This window comes from Diadema setosum, chromosome 4, assembly GCF_964275005.1.
Source record: "Diadema setosum chromosome 4, eeDiaSeto1, whole genome shotgun sequence".
Classification (NCBI taxonomy): domain Eukaryota; kingdom Metazoa; phylum Echinodermata; class Echinoidea; order Diadematoida; family Diadematidae; genus Diadema; species Diadema setosum.
Window position 1 is genome coordinate 23,667,731 of NC_092688.1, and position 21,833 is coordinate 23,689,563.

At 36.4% G+C, this 21,833-nt stretch overlaps 1 protein-coding gene across 1 annotated transcript in view; it reads right to left on the reverse strand.

Moving 5' to 3' along the window:
• Positions 1-1,236: 1,236 nt before the first annotated feature.
• The window catches only part of LOC140227965 (uncharacterized), a 79,913-nt gene continuing 59,316 nt past the window's right edge, over positions 1,237-21,833 (reverse strand). Inside the window, exons 4-7 of the mRNA XM_072308348.1 lie at positions 5,891-5,941; positions 5,440-5,502; positions 3,681-3,795; positions 1,237-2,482 (exon numbers count right to left, since the gene is read on the reverse strand). Of these exons, the coding sequence (XP_072164449.1) occupies positions 1,237-2,482; positions 3,681-3,795; positions 5,440-5,502; positions 5,891-5,941 (1,475 nt within the window). The remainder of the gene's footprint in view (positions 2,483-3,680; positions 3,796-5,439; positions 5,503-5,890; positions 5,942-21,833) is intronic.

A 21,833-nucleotide genomic window follows, 5' to 3' on the forward strand; every position in this document is an offset into this window, starting at 1 on the left:
ACAAGGTGTTCCCTTTACACCTGTTTTGAGTCCTCACGGAAAATCGTGCCGTGCGACTATCTGTTGGTTTTGTGATGCACGTTCACATTAATATTACTCTTCACACATGTTTCATATATCACTTAGTTTATCACCTTCATTCACACATCTATGCAAATTTTTAACAACATAATGTCATAATCGATATTACTGCTATATATCGGCCTCCAAACAGAATACCCAGCCGCTGTCCGCGCTAACGTGATCAACCACCGACGTAGCAATCGCACAACGTCACAACCGTCGTCCTTTGGGCAATAATACGGCCTGTCTTGTGTTTTTACTGATTCTCCTTTAAAAGTCATCAAATATTCAGTACTAGAAAACACATTTTTATTAGTATCATTGCCACTGAAATTACGAAATAAATGCATAGAAAGGTGTTGCATTTCTATATCAACCCGCTAGCCTCTCATGGGTTGCTCGTTGTGCGTCCTTAGCTGGCCAAAGCAAATTACAGTACGTGTACATTGAGTGCACTATTACACAATCTTCTACGTGAAATTCAAAAATTTCTCCGGTGAGAAGAGACGGACAATATCGTAAACGTTCTATTGAATCCGGATACCATAATTGCTGCCCTATTAAAACATTATACCATTTACACATCTCTTAACTTTCGTTTCTACATGTGGATAACACACACACACACACACATACAATGTTTTGTACCCTGTAGCGCAAGATAACATGATCAATAACGACTATGCAATTGAAACTATTACCCCCCCCCCTCTCTGAACCACTACTGCAGTTAAGGATTTAACAAGACATTTTGCCGCATGTGTGTACATAAAATCTACAGACCCCATGGGTCCTTTTCAGGTCTTCCTTTCAAATCGACCGCATGTTACTTGTACTTGTATATATTCATATTTGCTTGAAATAAATGTCATTGAACTTGAACTTGAATTTCTGTTTAATACCTCCATCATAAAATCCGCGAGAGTCGCCAAGTAAGATTTAAGTAGGTAAGTTACATTCATAAATAGACGATTATCAGCTCTGAAACGAGTGAATCCAACAAAATTGGATATCCCAATTAAACTGAAATAAGAATCAGTGAAAATCAGTGTCCTAAATTTGTACTCTTAAATAGAAAGGTAAGGCTTCTCTGAAACGCTTTTATATTTTGCTCCTAATTGTGCTCAAACAAAAGAAAACATAAACATAAACAATTTGTCAGGAAAAACATATTCAAAGATCCACATTTGTATGAGTAACGTTCATATACAGTTCCTCTTGTGACGTTGCTTTATTGTCAATGTGGTCGTCTTTTGTTTTGTCCACCTTAGCATACAGTTCGTCGCACGTTGGTGGTTTTGCTGCCGAATTTGCCCCAGCTGTTTTGTTGACCGTTGCATACAATTCTTCGCACGTTGCTGGTTTTGCTGCCGAATTTGCCGCAACTGTTTTGTTGACCGTTGCATTCAGTTCTTCGCACGTTGCTGGTTTTGCTGCCGAATTTGCGACAACTGTTTTGTTTACCGTTGCATACAATTCTTCACAAGGTTTGGTGTTTGAAACATAACTCATGGGACTCTCAGGGTCATAGCAGTCGCTCAAGATGTCATCTCTCCTTTTAGGATGCTTGTCATTGGTGGAACCTTTATCAGGATTCAGCAAGCAGTATTCCCCGGAGTCGAAAGCGTCAGTGAACTGTGGTCTGTTGAACGTTTCAATACTACTAGCTTCGTCAGGATGTAGTTGATAATAGAAAGCATCGTCACGATTGACGGGTGTTAGGGATCCCGCGCAGGGATACGGTATGTCATCACTTCTGTCGGAGTGAACTTCACCATGAGAAGAAGGACCAGAAACTGAGAAGTCTGTTGGGGGACTTTGCAAACTCTTATCCAGGAGGGAACAATTACAGTGATCGTACTCACTGTCTGTATTGCTAGGAATACTCTGGGCAGATCGTTTGCCAAAATTCAACGAATTATAGCACCTTTCATCAAACAAATGGGCTCCATCAAAAGATCTAGAGCCTTTTTTCTTCAGCCAATCGTTTCCACAGAGGTCTACATCCTGGTATTCACAGTCCTCATAGCCGATTGCAGTTTGATCGAAAGATGTTTCCTGTACTCCATGGTTCTCATAAACACACGGGATACTTACTGATGCATGTACAGAGGTAGTTACGTTGTTCTGGAATGAGACTGCGCAAAGGGAGACTTTTTGTAAGTTTGATGCCTGTGACGGTCCCTTTTCTACTTCCGCGGCGTCCTGGTAGATGTGATAAAGGTTCTCTTGATGAGTCGTGACGTCTCTGAAAATATTGCCATGGTGGTTCTGGGAAGGGTGACCCTCTGCTACACCGTCAGCAATGGTAGTGTTCAACACAACATGATCCGTCGAGCTCAAATTTTGGTTTGGATTGTCTATGCGAAGCATCTCCAGTTGTCTGATTGACTGATTTGAAATTTGTGAGGATCTGCGTCTGTAACGGCAATCATAAGAAAGATACACTGTTTACTGTTTTGGAAAAAAAAGAAACGAAACAGAATACAAACCACCAATAACAATATTGCATTTTCGAGACGGAATGAAAACAGATATCACAAATATACAATTGTTAAATTTATCAACTTGTTTTGGTTTGTCCCACAGAAAAAGATGTAATAAGGACATTGAAATAATGATTGAACATCAAAATCCATTTACACACTTTGAAAATATATGTGACCCGCTACAACAAAATGATCCTAAAGTCGGGCGAGGTCGATTATTTGAAAATTGCATGATATAATCCCCTAATCTTTCTGCTTTAAATTGATATATAACACATTTTATAAAAATAATCGGTGTTTAAAAGAGAGCATATCGAGACGTCTGGAAAATCACTGTTTCGAGAAAAGCGCTCTAAAAGTCTTCCTTTCGACGCAATCGCGATCAAGGGACACGCAAGTCAGTTTCACCTCTGGACAATAGAAGGTAAGCCCTAGCAACCCCCGAAGAGTTCATTCAAGCACATCAGCGTCGGCGGTCTCCTCACCAACCAATCAGTGACCAGGATGTGAGAAGCGGCTGAGCATAGCGCACCCCGCCCGCACGCACCAGTCGACTGGGCAGTGTGCGAGCTTCACGCTTCGGTTAGCAGCAAGCAGCAAACTGACCAATGAGATCACTCTGGTCGTTGTTAGGGGCGGAACCTATCTGTGGCGCTCAATCCAAATTTTCGAACTAGTTTCTGCTTCGTTGAAACGCCAAAAAACATGGCTCAGAAAAACGCTATTTTTAGTCTTTCATTTGATCATTTTGCTTCAAAATTTCGACAGATGATAGAAGACATGTTAGATTCCAATAATATCGTAAGTTTTGACCAATATTAATGCTCTGACTTCAAACTCGATTTTCACGGCTTCGGCCGTGCGCGACTTTAGGACCTTTTTGTTGTAGCGGGTCACATATGTTTTGCTGGAATACACACACATACATTTTAGTTGTTTATTCAAAGTTTGAAGCATTAATTACGTTACTAAATAATGTAGAAAACGACAGCACAATGGCACAAGTAGGAAACAACTTCAACTACTTCCCGCAGCAATTTCCAAACACCAACCTCCAACACTTTAACACATAATATACACACGCAAATACACGTACACACAATACTGAGTTTATACGGAAACACTCACCTTTTCTTGTGATGTCTGCACAATACTATGACGAGAATGGCAAGAAGTATCGGAACAACACACAGTAGAGCTGCCATCGCAAAGACGTCACCATTATTCTCAGGAACTTCAGAAGCTGAAATGTAATTCAGTACAATAAATCTTTGTCATCCTTTGTAAAAAAGAAAAAAGGATATTGCATTTGAGCGCACAATGCATTCACATAATCCCGTAGAGTACACAATTATCGTATCATCAACAAAATAATCCTGAATTGATAGCCCTCAGATGCAATGCACTAAAGACATTATTTTACACATGGAAGGATAGGGTACCACTTAGTATGCAATTTTGAGAAATTACCATTATTTGATAATATCAAATTATGGATTTTGCTCTGTTATGGAATTGCTCTATTCTAAATCAATATACATTTGTTATTGCCTTTGAATTACTAATAGCAGATCAGGTTGACGCGATGACACAGGTTCCCATGTCGAAAACCCCTTTTTTCCCTCCATTTCAGGTCGCATGAAAACTGTGTGTGTGTGTGTGTGCGTGTGTGTGTGTGTGTAAAGATAAATCTGCTTACAATAATGAACATGAGTTAATATCGCAAGCAGCAAAACGTGGTTGCAATAACCATTTAATATACAAGATGAAATTGAAAATCTGAGAAAAAAAGAAATCAAACGGTATCAGTAAAATCATCTTTGCTTCATTATTGAATATATACGTAATGGATATGTGTATAGTTAGATGATATCAAATAATAAGGATATGCAACTCACTTGTAGTCGTTTCGCTTGTGTCTGGTATGACTACATTTTCAGTTGGATTGCCATCACCTGTTGATGAAAAGAGCAAAAGAAGCAAGATGATAAGTACAGACAGCCGCAATGATGACATCATAGTATTTAGACCCACAATGACCTCGTCATGTAACATTTCATTTTTATTTCATTTCATCTTAACATCCAAATAATACAAAATTATTGCAATGTAACATCAGCGATTTGAAAAAAAGATTAACAAAAACAAAAAACTAAATGACATGAAGCAAATACAAATACAAACAAATGCATAACAAAAATACAAAACACACAACCACCGATGGAGTGAATACGAAATTTTCATACCTAGTGGTATTAATTGTGCGCATTCTGATAAAGAAAAGATTAGAAACAGGATATCATTTCCTTGGAAAAGACTTCCATGAGTTATTGTATGAAAGAGTTTATATTTCCACAACATGGTTGAACTATTTGCAACAGCCGGAGACACTTAAATTTTTATGATTATTTGAAATTGAAATTGAAATTATTATTTTATTTTTACTGTTTATTTAGGACTTTATAATTACTACAACATAATGTCTCTGTCAAGTCTAGACGGCCAATCTATGCACTTGTGTACAGTTGATACATAATATTATGTACACTTGTGTACATAATACAATGTCAAAAGGAAAGAAGAAAGGCAGTCGCGTTGGAATTTTATTCATTGAGTGACAGTGCGATATACTTCTTTTAGTTACCAAGCTATCTGCATGACTAACAGTGTACATTACAATCATTTAGAAAAAAAAAAGGAAAACCTGTAAGTTTGAAAGATTTTTGTTCCTTTTTTTTAACAACGTCTTTAAGCAGTGAATAGAAACGGAGAAACAAGCCGTAAAAAAAAAGGAACAAAACAATGATTACACAAATCATAAACCGAACATGGAGAGAGGTACAATAGAAAGGTGCACAACTGTAAAGTGGCTGACAAGTCATCTTACTTAGAGACGACGTGGCGGTGATCTCGGGCAATGTCGTTAATTCATAAGGTAGCAGTCCCTCGTCTGTTCCATTGGAGGAAATCAGGGGCATTGTGGGTCATGACTAATATTTGTTAAATGACCGGGGTCCGCAGAATCAGACTTTGCTTAAACATATTCATAACAGAAAAATGTTTTCAAGCTTACTAAAAAAAAAAAAAATAAAAAATACAGATAAAATTCTACCATCAGTAGTTTTTACAGCTGTTGGATTCAATATCTCATGGAGCTGAGGTGATTTGCTAAATCAGTAGGGTAGTGTTAGGGTTAACGACAAATTTAAGTCAGATTAAGATAAAAAAAAAGAAGCAAAAATGACATCGAATGCTAACAGATGCCGAAACACACATCACAAAACAATTACAGTTACTGTAACAGTAGCTTGCTTGTAGATATTTTGAATGCTACTCACTGGAGATGTAGTCTGCATTCTGTGTAGGTGTTAGTGTGGTAGTTGTTCCACCTACGCATTAAACATAGACGTGCAAGACTGATTCAGTTTCAAAGAAGTTTGGCAAATTCTCTGGCACTCTTGGACAATATGAAACTCTGTCACGATCATTTGAAGAATCGGTAGGTCTTTAAAACTGTCCATAGCATATATGTCATAGAAATCTCTCAATTTAAAAGGACGTTAAACACCAGCCTATGTTGGTATATCTTGGCTTAATATGAGAAAAAAAAAAACAGTGTCGATTGAGAGAATAATGAATAGATCAAAATGGGGTCTCTGTCTCGTATTTTCATTAATACTTTTGACTTTCAGCAAGACTGCGACATTTGACAGAATTCTATTTTATTTAGTAACACTTATTTGATCTGATTTTAGTTCATTTTTATCGGTTCCCCCAGTTATAGTATGGTCTTAAAAAAAGTTGTATTTCATAGTTCCCCTAATCTAATGTATAACGGGACCTGTGGTTCTACAAGCTTGCTTTTACACAGGCCCCATCATGTTTTTCGCATTATGACCTTAGTTTAACTGGCATATATACCAAGAAAAACTTTTGTACATTCCGGTGAAGTTTTTATTGTAAATTTATGTTCTGTATAGTTTTCGTAATTGTACTTTGTGGTAATTAATGTGAAAAATATGAAAATAAATTGAAATGAAAATGAAATGAAATCTTCAGTCATGATTACGGCTGATTTCCCTGTTACGAGAAATTTCACGGAAATTTGAATAAACCCCATAAATGTCCAACTTTATGTGCAATAACATGTACGAGCTATCAACCTCAGTTCCTTCTATTCTTCCTACGCTCAGTGTTATACTATACAGTGTTATATTCAGTGTAGCCAGTTGAATGTTTTAACTTTGACAATCATAATATGTGTATCAAATGCAAACCTTTTGATACAGTTTCGGATTTCCAGCAGAATGGGATTGACACGTTCCAGATCGGAAAGTAAGTCGACCGTCTAGGTAGAGACACACACTGCAGTGTAGCACTTCCATTGACGATGAAACCTTCATCACAGGTGAGAGTTATCTTAGACCCAAAGTATGTCATATCAGAGTCCCAATGACCATTTGGCACATGACCGGGGTGAAGACAAAACCCGACAGAAACTGTCAATTTGAAGAAATGAAATGATGCAGCATTTGATATTCATTATAGAGAAAGATAGACAGAGAGAGAGGGAGAGAGAGTATGACTGTCCATCACAATACAAACAAAAAATTCGCACTCCCTGATTTCACGTGAGAACTCAAAATAGGTGAAACGGGTCAATCTAGTGAAACTTGAGTTTATCATTTTTTGTTTCTGAATTTTTTTTTTTTTTTTTGTACATCCTGCTAATGTTTGGACCATAGAAAAAAAGGAAAATTATAAGCAGTCTTTTTTTTTTTCAGAACACTTTTTGTGGAATGCTGTAATAAGGTATATCTTGGAGGCCCATTTTTATTTCTTAAAACCTCTTTACACATACTTCATTCACGCTCATATTTAATAAATTTGCAAAGAAAGATGCTACTTTTTTGAAATTAGGTAGTAGTCTTAAATAGAGTGTGTTGATAGAGCACTCTTTCAGCGTAACCTGATTATTATTTCGTTGTTGATGTTATGCAGTTTTAATATCATTTTTATGTTTTTTTTTTTTTGGGGGGGGGGGAGCGTCCCTCCCATTACACAGAACACGGATTGCTTAAGATTAAGCGCGTGAATAGACCACAATTATACTTCAGAGCCTCTTTTCTCAGTTCACACCTTTCCAGAGTGTGTGTTTTCGCTACATTCAATAGGTTACAAACGTCCATATGTGACCGTGCATCAAAAAACCAACAAAAAGTCGCATGCACTGAATTTGTGTTAGGACTAAAAATAGACGAAGTTGGTCAACCCTGCCAATCTTGAGTTTTTCATATTTTCTGAAAGAGCAATTCTTCCTCGCCATCATACTAAAGTTTGGGATCACAAAACGAACAGGAACTTGTGTTTTCAGCAGTTTTTCTTGAACACGTTTTGGTGGAATAGTGTGATTAGATGTTTCTCATATGAGAAACACCTAATAGAGTCCTCTTTTCATTTAGTCCTCTCTAATAGCGTCCTCTTTTCATTTCTTAAAAACCCTGTTCATGCTCTTCACTTTCAACTCCAATAATGCTGAAAGCTGGTATTAATCATTTACAGAATGTGTTGATAAAGCATGCTCAATTTCAGCTAAATATATATCCTGTCACACGAAAGTTCTCGCCAGATATTCCTATTACTGTACCTTATATCATGGTGTCTATTCTCTCCTTCTTTTATATCCGCTCTTCAGCATTCTTACCGGTATATATACACAATTCTTCCCAATATGTTTAATCCAGAGTGCGTCTTGTCATTACTGTTACATCATGGAATTCAGTTTGCTTCTGTCAAACGATGGCGCGTGTTGTAGTTTCATTTTTTTCTTTTTTCCTTCCTAATTTGATTTCATGTCGGTTGACATTGCTTCCTTTGATTTTGTGTGATATATATTTTTTGTTTCATTTTACAATTCATTATTCATTCTCTTATGTATTTTCTGAGGGTTCCATATTGTACAAGCTTTGCTTAAGTTTTTAGTGGGACCCTTCATTTCCATTCCCATTCTTATCTAATGTGTACTATGTATATGCATTTACTTAAAAAAAAATACAATTACGTTGTTACTCCTTTACACATGTATTTTGTTAAAGGTACTGTTATAGGTAAAAATGTTCAAGATATCACATTCGATGCATATTCGATGTTTATGAGTGCATTGTATCACAAAACATCCTGCCATGTAAACATTTTGCAATAAAGCTTTCAACATAAGGAGATATCACTATTTTCAACCTTAACCACAACTGTAGACGGTTTAGTCTAGAAACATTTTTATTACAACTATTTTTCACACTTTGTATATCTAACAATACTTTACATTGATTACACTGATTGAAATTTTTCACATTGGTTGTTTTTTTTTCTGAACTCACATTTTGGAACTATTTTTAAGCACTAATTCTGACTTTTTGTTTCATCTGCAACGGCAAATCATATCTTTAATTTAAGTTCTTGAAATTATTACAAATAATATGTTCTGCCTATGCATTGTATATGATTTTCCTGTTTATTTGATGGAAATGAAAATAAATTTGAATTTTTTTGTAGGTATATGTAGAATTTTATGATTTTTTTTTTTAATGTATGTACTATGATCCTCGTGTACATTCAAGCATAATTCAAATTATCAATGTATATGCATATTTTGTTTATTGCAAAACACATGCATCTGCGACCAAAGCCAAGAAGGCCAAAAGCTTGGCAAATAAAGTGCGGAACATCTACGTCATGATAATTATGTCCCTGCACCACCAAACGAACAGAAAGTCGCCAGACATGAAATTTTAGTCAAGGAAAGATTCTAAAAGAACAGACTTTAAGCTTTAAAATGATGTATGACTCAAATCAAATCTTTACCAAGCCGTGCTGGCTGTGCAATGAATGGGACAAAAAAATAGGATATAAACCACCGGAGTAACAACAATGAAGGGATTATCAAATGAAACTGAAATTCACCATGCCGTATTAGCACATTCTGTCCAGACTTAATGCCAACTTTCAAAGGAGTAGCATTATCCTTTCAAAAGGTATTTGAGTTGAAAGTGAAGAGTGCGTACAAGGTTTTTAAGAAATGAAAAGGGGACTCTGAAAACACACCTAACCACACTATTCCACCAAAAAAATGTTCAAGATAAACTGCCAAAAAACACACTTCCCTGCCCGTTTTATGATCCCAAATCCCAAGAAGACTTGCTTTTTCAGAAAATATGAAAAAGTGAAGATCGGCTAGGTTGACTCATTTCACCTATTTTCAGTCCTCACACAAAAACAGTGTGTGCGACTTTTTGTTCGTTTTGTGATGCACGGTCATAATTAACCCCATTCTATTCATTAACTTGCATGCACATGCATATCACGAAACAATGCAGAACGATTCCCATTTATGCAACTGATTCATCCTTGCGCCTATTACAGTGGACCCGCAATGACCGCGACTTTCAACGATAGTCACACAAACATCTAGAAACCTCACGTTTGTAAAATGCATCGTACACTGTCCCTTTGTCATGCAATAAATTGTACGTAATTGAAAAGCTTGCTTCGTAAAGGCGCTAATTCCATCATTTCCAGTGGATTTAGCGCCTTTTGGAAGCAAGCTCTTCAATTCCTGACACTTACTTAGTATTTGAACGAAAATGAAGCAAAAAAAAAAAAAAGAGAGAGAGAGAGAGAAGTTATAATACATCGTATTTCTTTCGACTTTTGTCATCTATTTATTATTGAATGCTTAGAATTCACTTATGATGCATATGCTTTTCATACTCACTGTTGTATGACTCGTGGACCAGTTGGTCAGATTCCTGGTCTACTTGTGTGGGACATGTCCATTTTTGAGAATTCCTCCCTTCAGACTCTATCTTGCCATTCGGTTCTGATTGAAAACAGTGTGTATAAATCTATTTGGTAAACATCAGCGTCATATTCCCGGGTTTGCCTCTACAAATGAACATACGGTTTTGTTAGAATAAACGTCAGATCCGAAGAAAGAGACAGTCCTAAATGTCTGTTCATTGTCTTTCCTAGCATCCAAGAAATCCAGGTTTTTCATTTATGTGAAAGAAAATGATGGTCACCTGGGAAAGCTGTATCCAATATAGCATGTTTCATCCAATTCCTGCCAATTGACATATGTAATTCTGATAAGACCGCCAACAACATTTGGTTCAATTCATGTATTCTACCAAAACCTTAGTGCAAAATTCAAACTACTATGATTTTATTCTGTTATACTTACTTTACTCATTCCTTATTCACAATGAATGATTGAGATGTGGTTAGCAAACACCCTTTATCACTAATGTATCCAATGTATTGCATTACATGAAGATATCAATCATGCCCCCCCCCCCCCGCCAAAAAAAAAAAAACCAACATATATATATATTCGTGCAAATAGAGAACACTTCTGCTCTTGACTGCCTAATACAACGTAATTTCAGCATTATGACATACAAAACATCAACTTGTAATTGTATCAGTAGGCTCACCTTGACATTTGAGTCTAACAGCCTTATTCGAGGAACACTCAGTGGGTGTCACTTGACAATCCTTCAAGCGTTGATACCTGCCAGGAACTAAGGATTAATGTTGTGAAAACTGAGTTACAAACCTTTAACAAAATAGATAAACTCATTGGAAGCGAAGTAAAACAAAAAATGATGTCTGCAAAACAATATATATATAAAGAAAACATGTTCTAATTACATCAATTCTATTTGGCGCTTGAGGAGAAAATAGATAAATAACATTCATTCACAAATGTGGAACTTTTCTTGAATTGTAGGCTTACCATCTGAGAGTTTGAAATAACATTACCTAATGAATCTGTTTTCGGAATCTTTTTGATTTCAGAACAATTTCTATTTCCAATATATATTGTTGTCTTACAAATACGCAACACTGTAGTCACCATCAAGACATACTAGTGATGATATCTTATATATTCATGTAATCGTTTATTGTTCAAATGTAAAGTAACAATCCAGCAGCTCGAAGGCTGATACGGTTATTTTACATCATAGACCTCACAGAATTCACAACTAAAGATACATTTACATTGAATTATGCATGATAATACAGCGCAAATTATAATTAATGCAGTTCAAATCCTAGTTTCAATAATTTGAATAGGTAAATATATTGCGAAACACAAATGAGATTTAGGATGGTACAAGGAAATGCGGAGAAAAACGGGTATGGCAAGAAAAGCAAGTAAGTAAAGCAGTAAAGCAAGAGTAAGGAGGTATAGGTCCAATGCACAAAACATGAAAACTAAAAACAGAGATCATACAATCGACACAACTTTAAGCAGGAATGGGTAATCAGCATATGTCCACATGCGAAAACAAATCATAAAAACACTATTAGAACAGACATAAATCCAAGCAGTATAAAGGTAGGAGAAAGGTCTTTGTGATGTTAACTGCGTGAAAAAAAAAATAAAGAAGATTGCCCATTGGATCATACAAAAGATTCTTCGTGAAAAAAAAAAAAAAAAAACGAGAGAAAAGGGGGAAAATAACGTGTTCTAACGTCTAAAGAAAGTAATTCCCACAGCAAATGAAAACAAACATAATTATTTGCTGAATGAGATGACAAAAATATGACAGATAGACGAAGCATAGAATTCACATTGTGAAACTGCAAAAAATACAATGAAACAGCAGCAACGACAGCAACATAAGAATAACCTAATTAGCAAAATTGTGATTTAAACAGTATCATGAGACTACCATATGAGAAATAAAGTAAATAATAAATATATATCTAAACTATGTTACAGCTGCTCATGAAAAATACCGATATCAGTTGAGACATAAAGGGAGCAATCTAAGCATTGACATCCCAAAATTACGTGCCGAAAAGTACCCGAGGGGCCCAGCTAACAGAAGTCTCCTCCACAATATTTTCGTCAGTGCTCTCTTCAGTTCTGTTATGAGTTGTTTCACCACTATCTATGTACGTGGTCTACTTCACAATGTGTTATATCATTTTCTGCGACATTTCATCTACTCTTAACATTTTTTCTATTCTTTTAGCTCTTATAATGCATTTTCCGCAGTGATTAAAAAGGATATCCCCGTAAGAATTGTATCTTCGACTCACTTGAATTTTTACATGACAACATTCGAGTCCTTCGACGTGTTACTCCTTGAGGCAATGTTTGACGCGAATACCTCTCAGCCGCTGGGAAGCCGAGCTCTCTGCACACAAGTTTGGCAGCTTCGGCGTTAAATCCTTCATAGCAAACATGTTTGTTTGTTTCGTAGACGATCAAGCCTTCAAGAGGAGATGGCCCGTCTACCAGCATCACTTTGGGCGTTTCTTTAGGACGAATGATAAAGATATGAACATATTTGAAATCTTGACACATAAAACTCTGGGTTCACCTCTACATCTAGACTGATGAATTAAATTAAAGCACGATGAAATCCGAGAGGTACTTTGGAAGGGTAGCAGTTTCGAAGTAAGATGTTCTGTCCTGAGTATGTACTTCTGCTACGTTAACTATTATTAAAAAGCACTTGTTTTAACGTCCATGATTTTACTTGTTGAAATCGAAATGGCAGGCAATGAAGGCTACAATAACTGATAACATGTTAAAAAAGAAGATGATGATATGCCCATGTTTAGTTTTGTAAGACGAATTCTATGATATATTTGTCACCAAGATATTCCCACATCGATTCTTATTTTGTGTTGACTCCTCTCCACAGTTTCGGAAAGGAAGACGTTTTCTATTTCTTGAATTATGTCCGAGAACAAAAAAAAAAAAAAAAATGCATTACCAGCTACTCATTAGAAAGACAAATTACAGTTTGTTATAAACCATTACTTCTTTTTGACGCATTTGGATGCTGGGTGTATGATTATTGATTTAGAGAGAAATCATCGAATCCTTGGGTGACAACATATTATTACAATCTGTGGAGATAGTGTATGATTTATTTGATACAGACGTGCATGATAAAGTAATGTGATTTGCATTGTAGTTGCTCGTTTTACTGGTTTTTTTTTTTCACGCCAGATAAGTTCGTGTTGTCTTATCTCCGGTATAGCTTTAAGAGCCGATTATATATGTGCTATAGGGCCTTGATGAAAGCCGCTGTGACATGCTGTTCTTTTCATGAGATGTGTAATTATTTCTTTAACGGCGCTAGTCGTTAAAAAGGCTTGTTTTCTGCCTTTGGGGCGCCGCCCAGTCGGGTCTGATGGCAGGCGGTATACGGCAAAGGGCGCGGCGTAAACATGAACAAGTGATCTCTTTTGATGGTTCCCTACGGCGGAACCGCCTTAGTGTACGCATATCATTTGGCGTGGGAAAATTTAACATTTTTTTTTTCTTTATATGTTTTATTGATTTCAACTATTGGCATACAAACATAAATTATTTCCGATTATGGTATACAAATAACACAAACAAGAAAAATAAGTTTGCGAAAAAAAGAAAGAGAGAAAAAGAGAAAAAAGTCAGCAAAGTTAAGGTACGTTCGACCTTCAGTCCTCCATCAAGGGGAGAAGGGAAATGAAAAGCCGGAAGATACGCTGTAGTTCACAACAAAAATAAGAGATGATTTCGATTCGCCAAAGAAAGAGGGGAAAAGGGCAAACTCACAAACACTTTGAATGTATAATTATAGAGATGAAAAAGATAGAAGTGGAGGGAGCATCTATTCCCTCCCAAGCATACACATTGTAAAGACACTCTAACGTATATTCTACATACCTTGTAAACATACCAACCTAACAAAATAGATAAAAGTACATACGTGACCGTGCACCTCAAAACGAACATAAAGTCGCACACACTGATTTTGCGTGAGGACTGAAAATAAGTGAAATGGGTAAACCTAGCCGAACTTGACTTTTTCATATTTTCTGAAAGAGCGGGTCTTCTTTTACATTATGCTAAAATTTGGGATCATAAAACAGGCAGGAAAGTGTGTTTTTTTAGCAGTTTATCTCGAACATTTTTTTTGTAGAATAGTGTGATTAGGTGTGTCTTTAGAATCCCTTTTTCATTTCTGAAAAACCTTGTCCACACTCTTCACCTTCGACTCTAATAACTTTTGAAAGGATAGTGCTACTGCTTTGAAAGCTGGCATTATTTATGGACAGAATGTGTTAATGAGGCATGCTTAATTTTAGTTTAATCTGATAATCCCTTCATTGTTGTTACTCTGGTGGTTTACTTCCTGTTTTTTGTCCCATTCATTACACAGCCAGCACGGTTTGGTAAAGATTAAGCGCTTGAATAGACACTGTACTTCAGAGCCTCTTTTCTCGGTTCACACTTTTCCTGAGTTTGTGCTTTCTTTCCAATATTTAGATAGGTTAGGAGAGTCCATTTGATTTGAGTTATACATCATTTTAAAGCTTAAAGTCTGTTCTTTCAGAATATGGTCTTAACTTAAAATTCATGTCTGGCGACTTTTTGTTTGTTTTGAGGTGCAGTGTCACATACATACAGCTACATAGGTTCGAAAGAACTTGCCCTCTTCTCCACATTCCTTTAAATGCCGAAAATCTCGAAAAAAAAAAAGAAGAAGAAGAAACTACAGATGTATAAACAAACAACTGGGCACTCTGTACGCGGAAATATTTATCAACATGTAGTTCCCAACACCCTTGGCAGAGGACAACTCGGTCGGCAAAGGTGCAGACAGCAATATAACATGAGTATTTGAAAGTTAACAGGATAAATATATAAGATAAATATAACAAGGTAGATATACATATAACAAGAGTGGAATCATGATTTAAAAGGTACAATATGCATATGCACGTTACAAATCAAACTTCCATTTTTTGAAATGAGTTGGTAATTTGCCTCTCTTTTTTGCCAAATAATATTCTGTTTCCTTCAGAGTTCTGATAAAAGACTGTACTGCCACATAATGAGGATTACCTCCTTTGAATTTGCACACATAAATAAAATATTTAACTGCCAGAAAAAGAAATGTCAAAAATTTATCCTTGACAACCCAAAAAAATTTATTAAAATCTGTTAAATTAAAATTTAAATCATACTTGTTATGTATTAAGCGTAACAAATCATTCCAAATGGGGCTTACCTTCTCACAATCACAAAAAAGATGTATTAGTGTTTCTTCAACTTTATTGCAAAAACTACAATTTGGGGAGTTCTTCCGTTTAATCTTGTATAAAAGGGAATTCAAGGCTATGATATTATGAAATAATTTAAAATAAAAGGAGCGTAAACGAGTATCTATAGTACATCTAAAGTTATTAATATGCACAGTTTCCCAGTTAATATCATGCGGAAGAGCTACTTTACTGCCCCAAAATACATATCGTGAGTCTGGAACACACTTATCCAACAATATATTATAAGCATAAAAGGGTACCTTTTTCGTTTTAACCAAATGCTCAGAGAGGGTATCAATAACATCAACATTTGTGTTACTTGGGTTATCAAGCCACTCATGAGGAATATGTTTAATTAAAAAGTTGTATTTTCTTCTATCAGATTTGGGAAATTCAAAGTCTAACACAAATTCTTCAAATAATCTATAACCAGGTAAAGGTTGATTAAATAAGTCCGCAATTGTACGAACATTTTTAGCATACCAAGTATCATAATATAAAAACTGCTTAGATTTTGAAAATTTAATATTTAGTGTGGGGAAGCTTAGCAGCTAACATGAGAAGGGATCATTCTGTACGTGGATTTCATGGAGATAACATCAATTTTGGGCTCTCGCTTAAATTACACACCCCATACCTACCCCCTATACTTCTTTCTAATAACAATGCATTGTGTATTTGTGAAAGACGTCGGTATACAAGTAAATTTGGAATTAGTATAATTAAATACCTATTGACCTATCGATGTGGTAGGGATAGTAGACATTGAGTAAAGTTGGGCCGTACAATTAAAATTAATTATTGATGTCATATGATTTTAATTTTTTTGGTGTGTTATTGTTCGAGGCCGTTGTCCTCCTTTAGCAGTTGTGTACGGATATCGCGTTAAAAGCGGATTATAGGTCTGAGAAATAAAACAGGTCTAAGTGATTATAGATTCGCAATGCATGATTGTATAAGGGATCCCAAACAGGTCTATCTTGTTGCCGAAGTTTAGCTTGGCAGGTTGGGGCTTTTCTGTCATTTTTTTTTTCCACAAAAGGTTTTTTTTTTTTAGGCAGTTTTTCACCCATCCCTTGGGATGCGCGCGGCGGCGCTGGGGCTGTGTTCCTCACGGTACGGTGGGGTGACACAAATTTGGGTGGCGTCGCTTCGTGTTCGGGTGTGGTGCTGCGCGTCGTTTCTGGTGGGGATTTGTAGAGGTGGAAATTGTTAATTTCTGGGCCTCTACGCAGATGTAGTTTATACAGTACACGAGAAGATTTCCACTTGTTATGTCAAACTCGTAGGGAAGGTTGTGTTTCGGAATGTTTGCTTTATTAAAGGGTGTGTACAGTTCTGGTCGAGGTGAGGATTTAGCTTTTAACGTTTTGCGAGATATTCAGAAACCACCCTATGAGATGTCAAAGAGCATGCAGTTCTAAGGGGTATGAAAATCTTATTCGATGAAAATCGGTTTTGAAATGGCTGAGATATCCAAAAACAAGGTGAAACAAAGAGATGCTAATAAAGTTGTGGCATGTCGCCTTTTATTATTAGCACTTTTTGAATATCTCAGCCATTTGAAAACCAATTTTCATCAAATAAACGTCGAATCCTTCATGCTCTTTCATATATAATAAGAGGTTCCTCATTATCTCACTTAGGAATGCTGAAAACATGAATCTCCACCTCAACCAGTACTGTACAGTCCCTTTAACAATTGTTATTGTGGCCATTTTTGCATCAAGAGGCACCGTGAGGAAAGCCGGTTCGGGCCCCGGACGCGCCCGCCTGTGACTAGTGCCGAGCACTTTTCTGATGCAGGGGGATTTTGTATATGATGGGTCTGTACGCGCTTGTAGGTTCCGAGTTGAGTGGGCTCGCCTGTCAATCAGAGAAGTCCATTGTAGTTATACTCGATGGGGATACTTCTCGGATTACCATGCAGGGAGTCCTCCGACAAGGGCCTAAGAGGCAAGGCGGGATCCGGGGTGCTTGTCTGTTGGTGGCCCGTATGCAGAGAGCACTGCCATGTTGTTGTTGTATTCCATGGTGCAGATGCTTGTCATGAAATGAATACAAAGTTGCGGAGAGAAAACCCGGCTCCTTCCAGAGTAAGACATAGCAGTGGCGTGTTTGAAAGCATTTACTACTTGGATAATATTTCGGTTTTTTGATGTAAATGTACCGAATCTTGAAATCGGAAAGTATGATTATGTATAACAAGCAGTGGTATGATCATGTTATTATTTTCTTGTCTATAAAGTGTACAACCCTGTCATGTAATCAGGGGTAACTATCTTATGTAATGTGGTGAGCATTCTCTTTGGTGAACTTAAGAAAGGTGGTCAACATGAAAGCACTTTCTATAGGATAGACGAGGCATACTTTGACGCTAGGGAATATATATACTGCCTACTTTGGCAAAAGGAAGCAAGTGGCATTTTTATGCATATTGACTTTTTTTTTTAAATTTTGCATATTTGAGGCATGCTCTATTAAACTGAAGAAATCCAAAAAGTTACAATTTTGCCCCCCCCCCAAAAAAAAAAACAATTGACAAAAGGAAGCAAGTTACAACCTCATGATATGATTGTCACTTGCTTCCCTTTGTAAATCATTCATATTTACACACAATCTTACATACTCTGGCAAAAGGGAGCAAGTAACATCCTTATGATATCATTGTCACTTGCTTCCTTTTGACAATTTTTGTTTGATACAAATCTATAATGCTTTGGCAAAAGAAGCAAGTTACATTCGCATGATATATGATTGCCACTTGCTTCCTTTTGCCAAAATACTTACATTTGCGCACAATCTAAAATACTTCGGTGAAAGGAAGCAAGTGACATCCTTATGAAATGATTGTCACTTGCTTTCTTTTGCCAATTCTTTATGTTTGATACAAATCTATAATACTTTGGCAAAAGGAAGCAAGTAACATTCGCATGATATGATTGTCAATTGCTTCTTTTTGCCAGATGTTTCATGTTTGCTACAAATATATAACACTTTGGCAAAAGGAAGGAAGTTACATAATAATGAGTTTCTATGGGGATATCAAAATTCTTCGAATTGTCATAAATGCATCGCCATAATATGATTTGCACGAATACCGACATTATTTCTCATCATATATTTCCATGTTAAAGGGCCTACCCAAAAACATATTATTTTCTCCATTTGTGGCATTTTTACACGATGTCACTTGCTTCCATTTGACAAAGTAGGATAGTATGGTGGGACACCCCCCCCCCAAAAAAAAAAAAAAAATGTATTTTTGTTTTTTATACTGAAGTACGTCAATGGTTTTCCTGTAGTAAACACATTATGCATAAAATATTCCACGTGATTAAAAAAAAAAAAAAAACACTGAACAATGTGACACACAAGTAGGAATATGTCAGTATCAAGCACTTGTATTCTTAGTCGTGCAGATAATAAAAATTAATACATACCCTCGTTACACTTCCCGCTGATCTTGAATTTTACGGAGTAGTTATATATACGGTATAGTTAGCTTAGTCTGATGAGCAAGTGATAACATGGGAGGAGACGGGGGGAAACGCTGAATCACGGTGCTTAATGACGTGTTAGTTATCTCTTCCTGCACAGTAAATTGAAGGGTTTTGGTTGACGTTATTTCAAATGAGATTCTCGACCCGCAAGGGGCTTGTAGAATCCAGCTGTCCTCATTGCGGGCGCAATCTCTGTCACACGACTCCTCGCTCTCTAGCGGTTTCCCCGAACAGTTTACAGATAAATCTGCAGTGGATAAAGAGGGGACAATAAAGTTATTCAGTGATAAATCATGAATATCATTGAAGAAGAACAAAATGTAAATCAGAACTTTACGTGACAGTGAAATGTTCTACCATAAATCTTCAGGTATACTTTCACATTGTTTTTCTTCGATTTGGCATAATTTGTATGCAGAAAAAGATGTCAGCTGGGTTTTCAAGGTGCAACTGAAGGCATAAGCTTTTCAAAACAAGGAAAAAAAATCATGTCAGGCAATAAATGAATGGGAAATCATGATAGTCAAAGTGGAAATGGCTTTTAAACTCACGTACTAGATGATAAGAGTGCATAATGAATCTATTAAAAGCAGTATTCAAGTTTGCAGCGCTACTGGCAAATAAAACGACAAAACAACATGATTAATCTAGGAAAAATTAATCACACCGCTAACAATTATTACACAACCACACAGACACACACACACACACACACACACAGAGAGAAAGAGAACAGCATAAAATTGAACTTTTAAGAAGTTCAACTCCCAGTGAGAGGTCTTTATGTTGTTTAACTCCCTCCTTTCAATTACAATGCAAACCGAATAACAATAAAGAAAACAACGATATACGTACATGTATCTCTTGACAAAGCGAGCGACGGATAACAGCAGAGGAAAACGACAGTAACCCATGCTAGGTCGGCCATCCTCCTGTCTTTTGCGATATTCAAAGTCATTGTCTTGTCAAAGAAGCAACTGCAAACTTCCAGTCTAACTGATGATTGGCCCCGTCTCTTTTAGCCCTGCCCGTGACTCTTCCGTAATACCTATTTTCAATGTTAAAGGATTACTCCCTTGCCTGCGAGGAGTGCGGAGTGATCGGATGTAATTCTATAACAAGAAACAATAACCACATTATAATCGACACAAAGGGCCGAAGTGCGCATGTGAAAACTGCGCAGGTACCATCGTCTGTGTGTCAAATTTCAGTTTGACAACAATTTGCATTTCGATATTCATGCAGCCTATAACCAGGCAGAAGAGGAAGGAACGGAGGCCGCTTTTTATGAATGTTATGAATTTTTTCAATATTTATAGAAGAAAACGCTTGTAGAATTCCCCCCTCTCTCATTCTCTCTTTCAAACGAAGGACGACTCATTTATCCTTACTTTCATATCCGTGTTTGGATACGCCTTTAGAAAAAGTACTTTCAGACAGAGCATGAATTAGCACAGAATTTCATTGCGTGTGTGATGTACATGTGTATGAGTGAGCTCATAATCTTCTTCCATAACTTTCAGTTTTGATTTATTGAGAATCAAGCCACATCTATCCACCGCATGGCAGGATTTGTGTGATGTACTGATGTTTTAATTTATTTCCTCTTTCAAAGAATGTGCCAAAGACAGTGCAATCGTAGATATAGCGACGGGAAGATAATAAACACCATCTCCACAATCAAATGACAATACCACATTTGATACTACCCAATTCAAAAGTAGTATGTAATCCTACTAAATATGAAAATACATTAAAATCATATTATTTCACATTGACATTTGGATCTTTTATTGATGGTTGATAGTACGTATGATAGTATTATACAAATGCCTGGGGCTTTCGTTCCTTTTTTCAGACACATTCTTAATATTGTTATCCAGATCTCATGAAAATGTTCGGGGGGGGGGGGGAGATAGAACTGCCGCTACTGATGAAAATGATAAGACAGTTTGCATTTCATAATTGCATCAACGCGCATGAACGCGTTTTCAAAGTGACGCAATCAACTGAGCTATCACAATTATGCTAAGCATAAATTGGGCAGACATTAACGCAGATAACCACTTTGTCTTTTGGTCATAGCTCAAATACTATGTCTAGTATCAGACAACTTTTAACAGAATTTTAAAGAAAATTTACTTTCAAACAGTTTGAACTTTCTTTTGAATTGAATGCAGAATGTAAGCACAACAGCGATTCATATGCAAATATTCCAAAATATATATACTTTTTTTCATCCACATTGAAATAGTAGTCTCTATTCACAGAGTGGATTTCTAGTTTTCAAGTTAAATTCATCTCTTTATTTTCGGAAAACAAGGTTTCGAATAAACAAACACATGTGAATATACCACTTTTAATCTAATCTGAAATAAGTTTCAATGAAAACATGTTGGCACCTAAATCATTGAAATCAACTGTTCATTTTGGCAAAGTGATTACTTTCATGAAAATACCCTAACTCAAACTCTTTATACAAAATGAAACATTAAAGAATGCCCACAAAGAGTGTTAGATTTAATTTCAAGGCCTTTTTTGTCGATCAGTCACTTTAACACAAGGTGATCGAAATTAGTATGCTTGACCTCTTTTGACCTTTTATTTTAGGGGTATTTGCATATGAATTGCAATAGTGCTTACATTTTTCATTCTATTTCTGGAA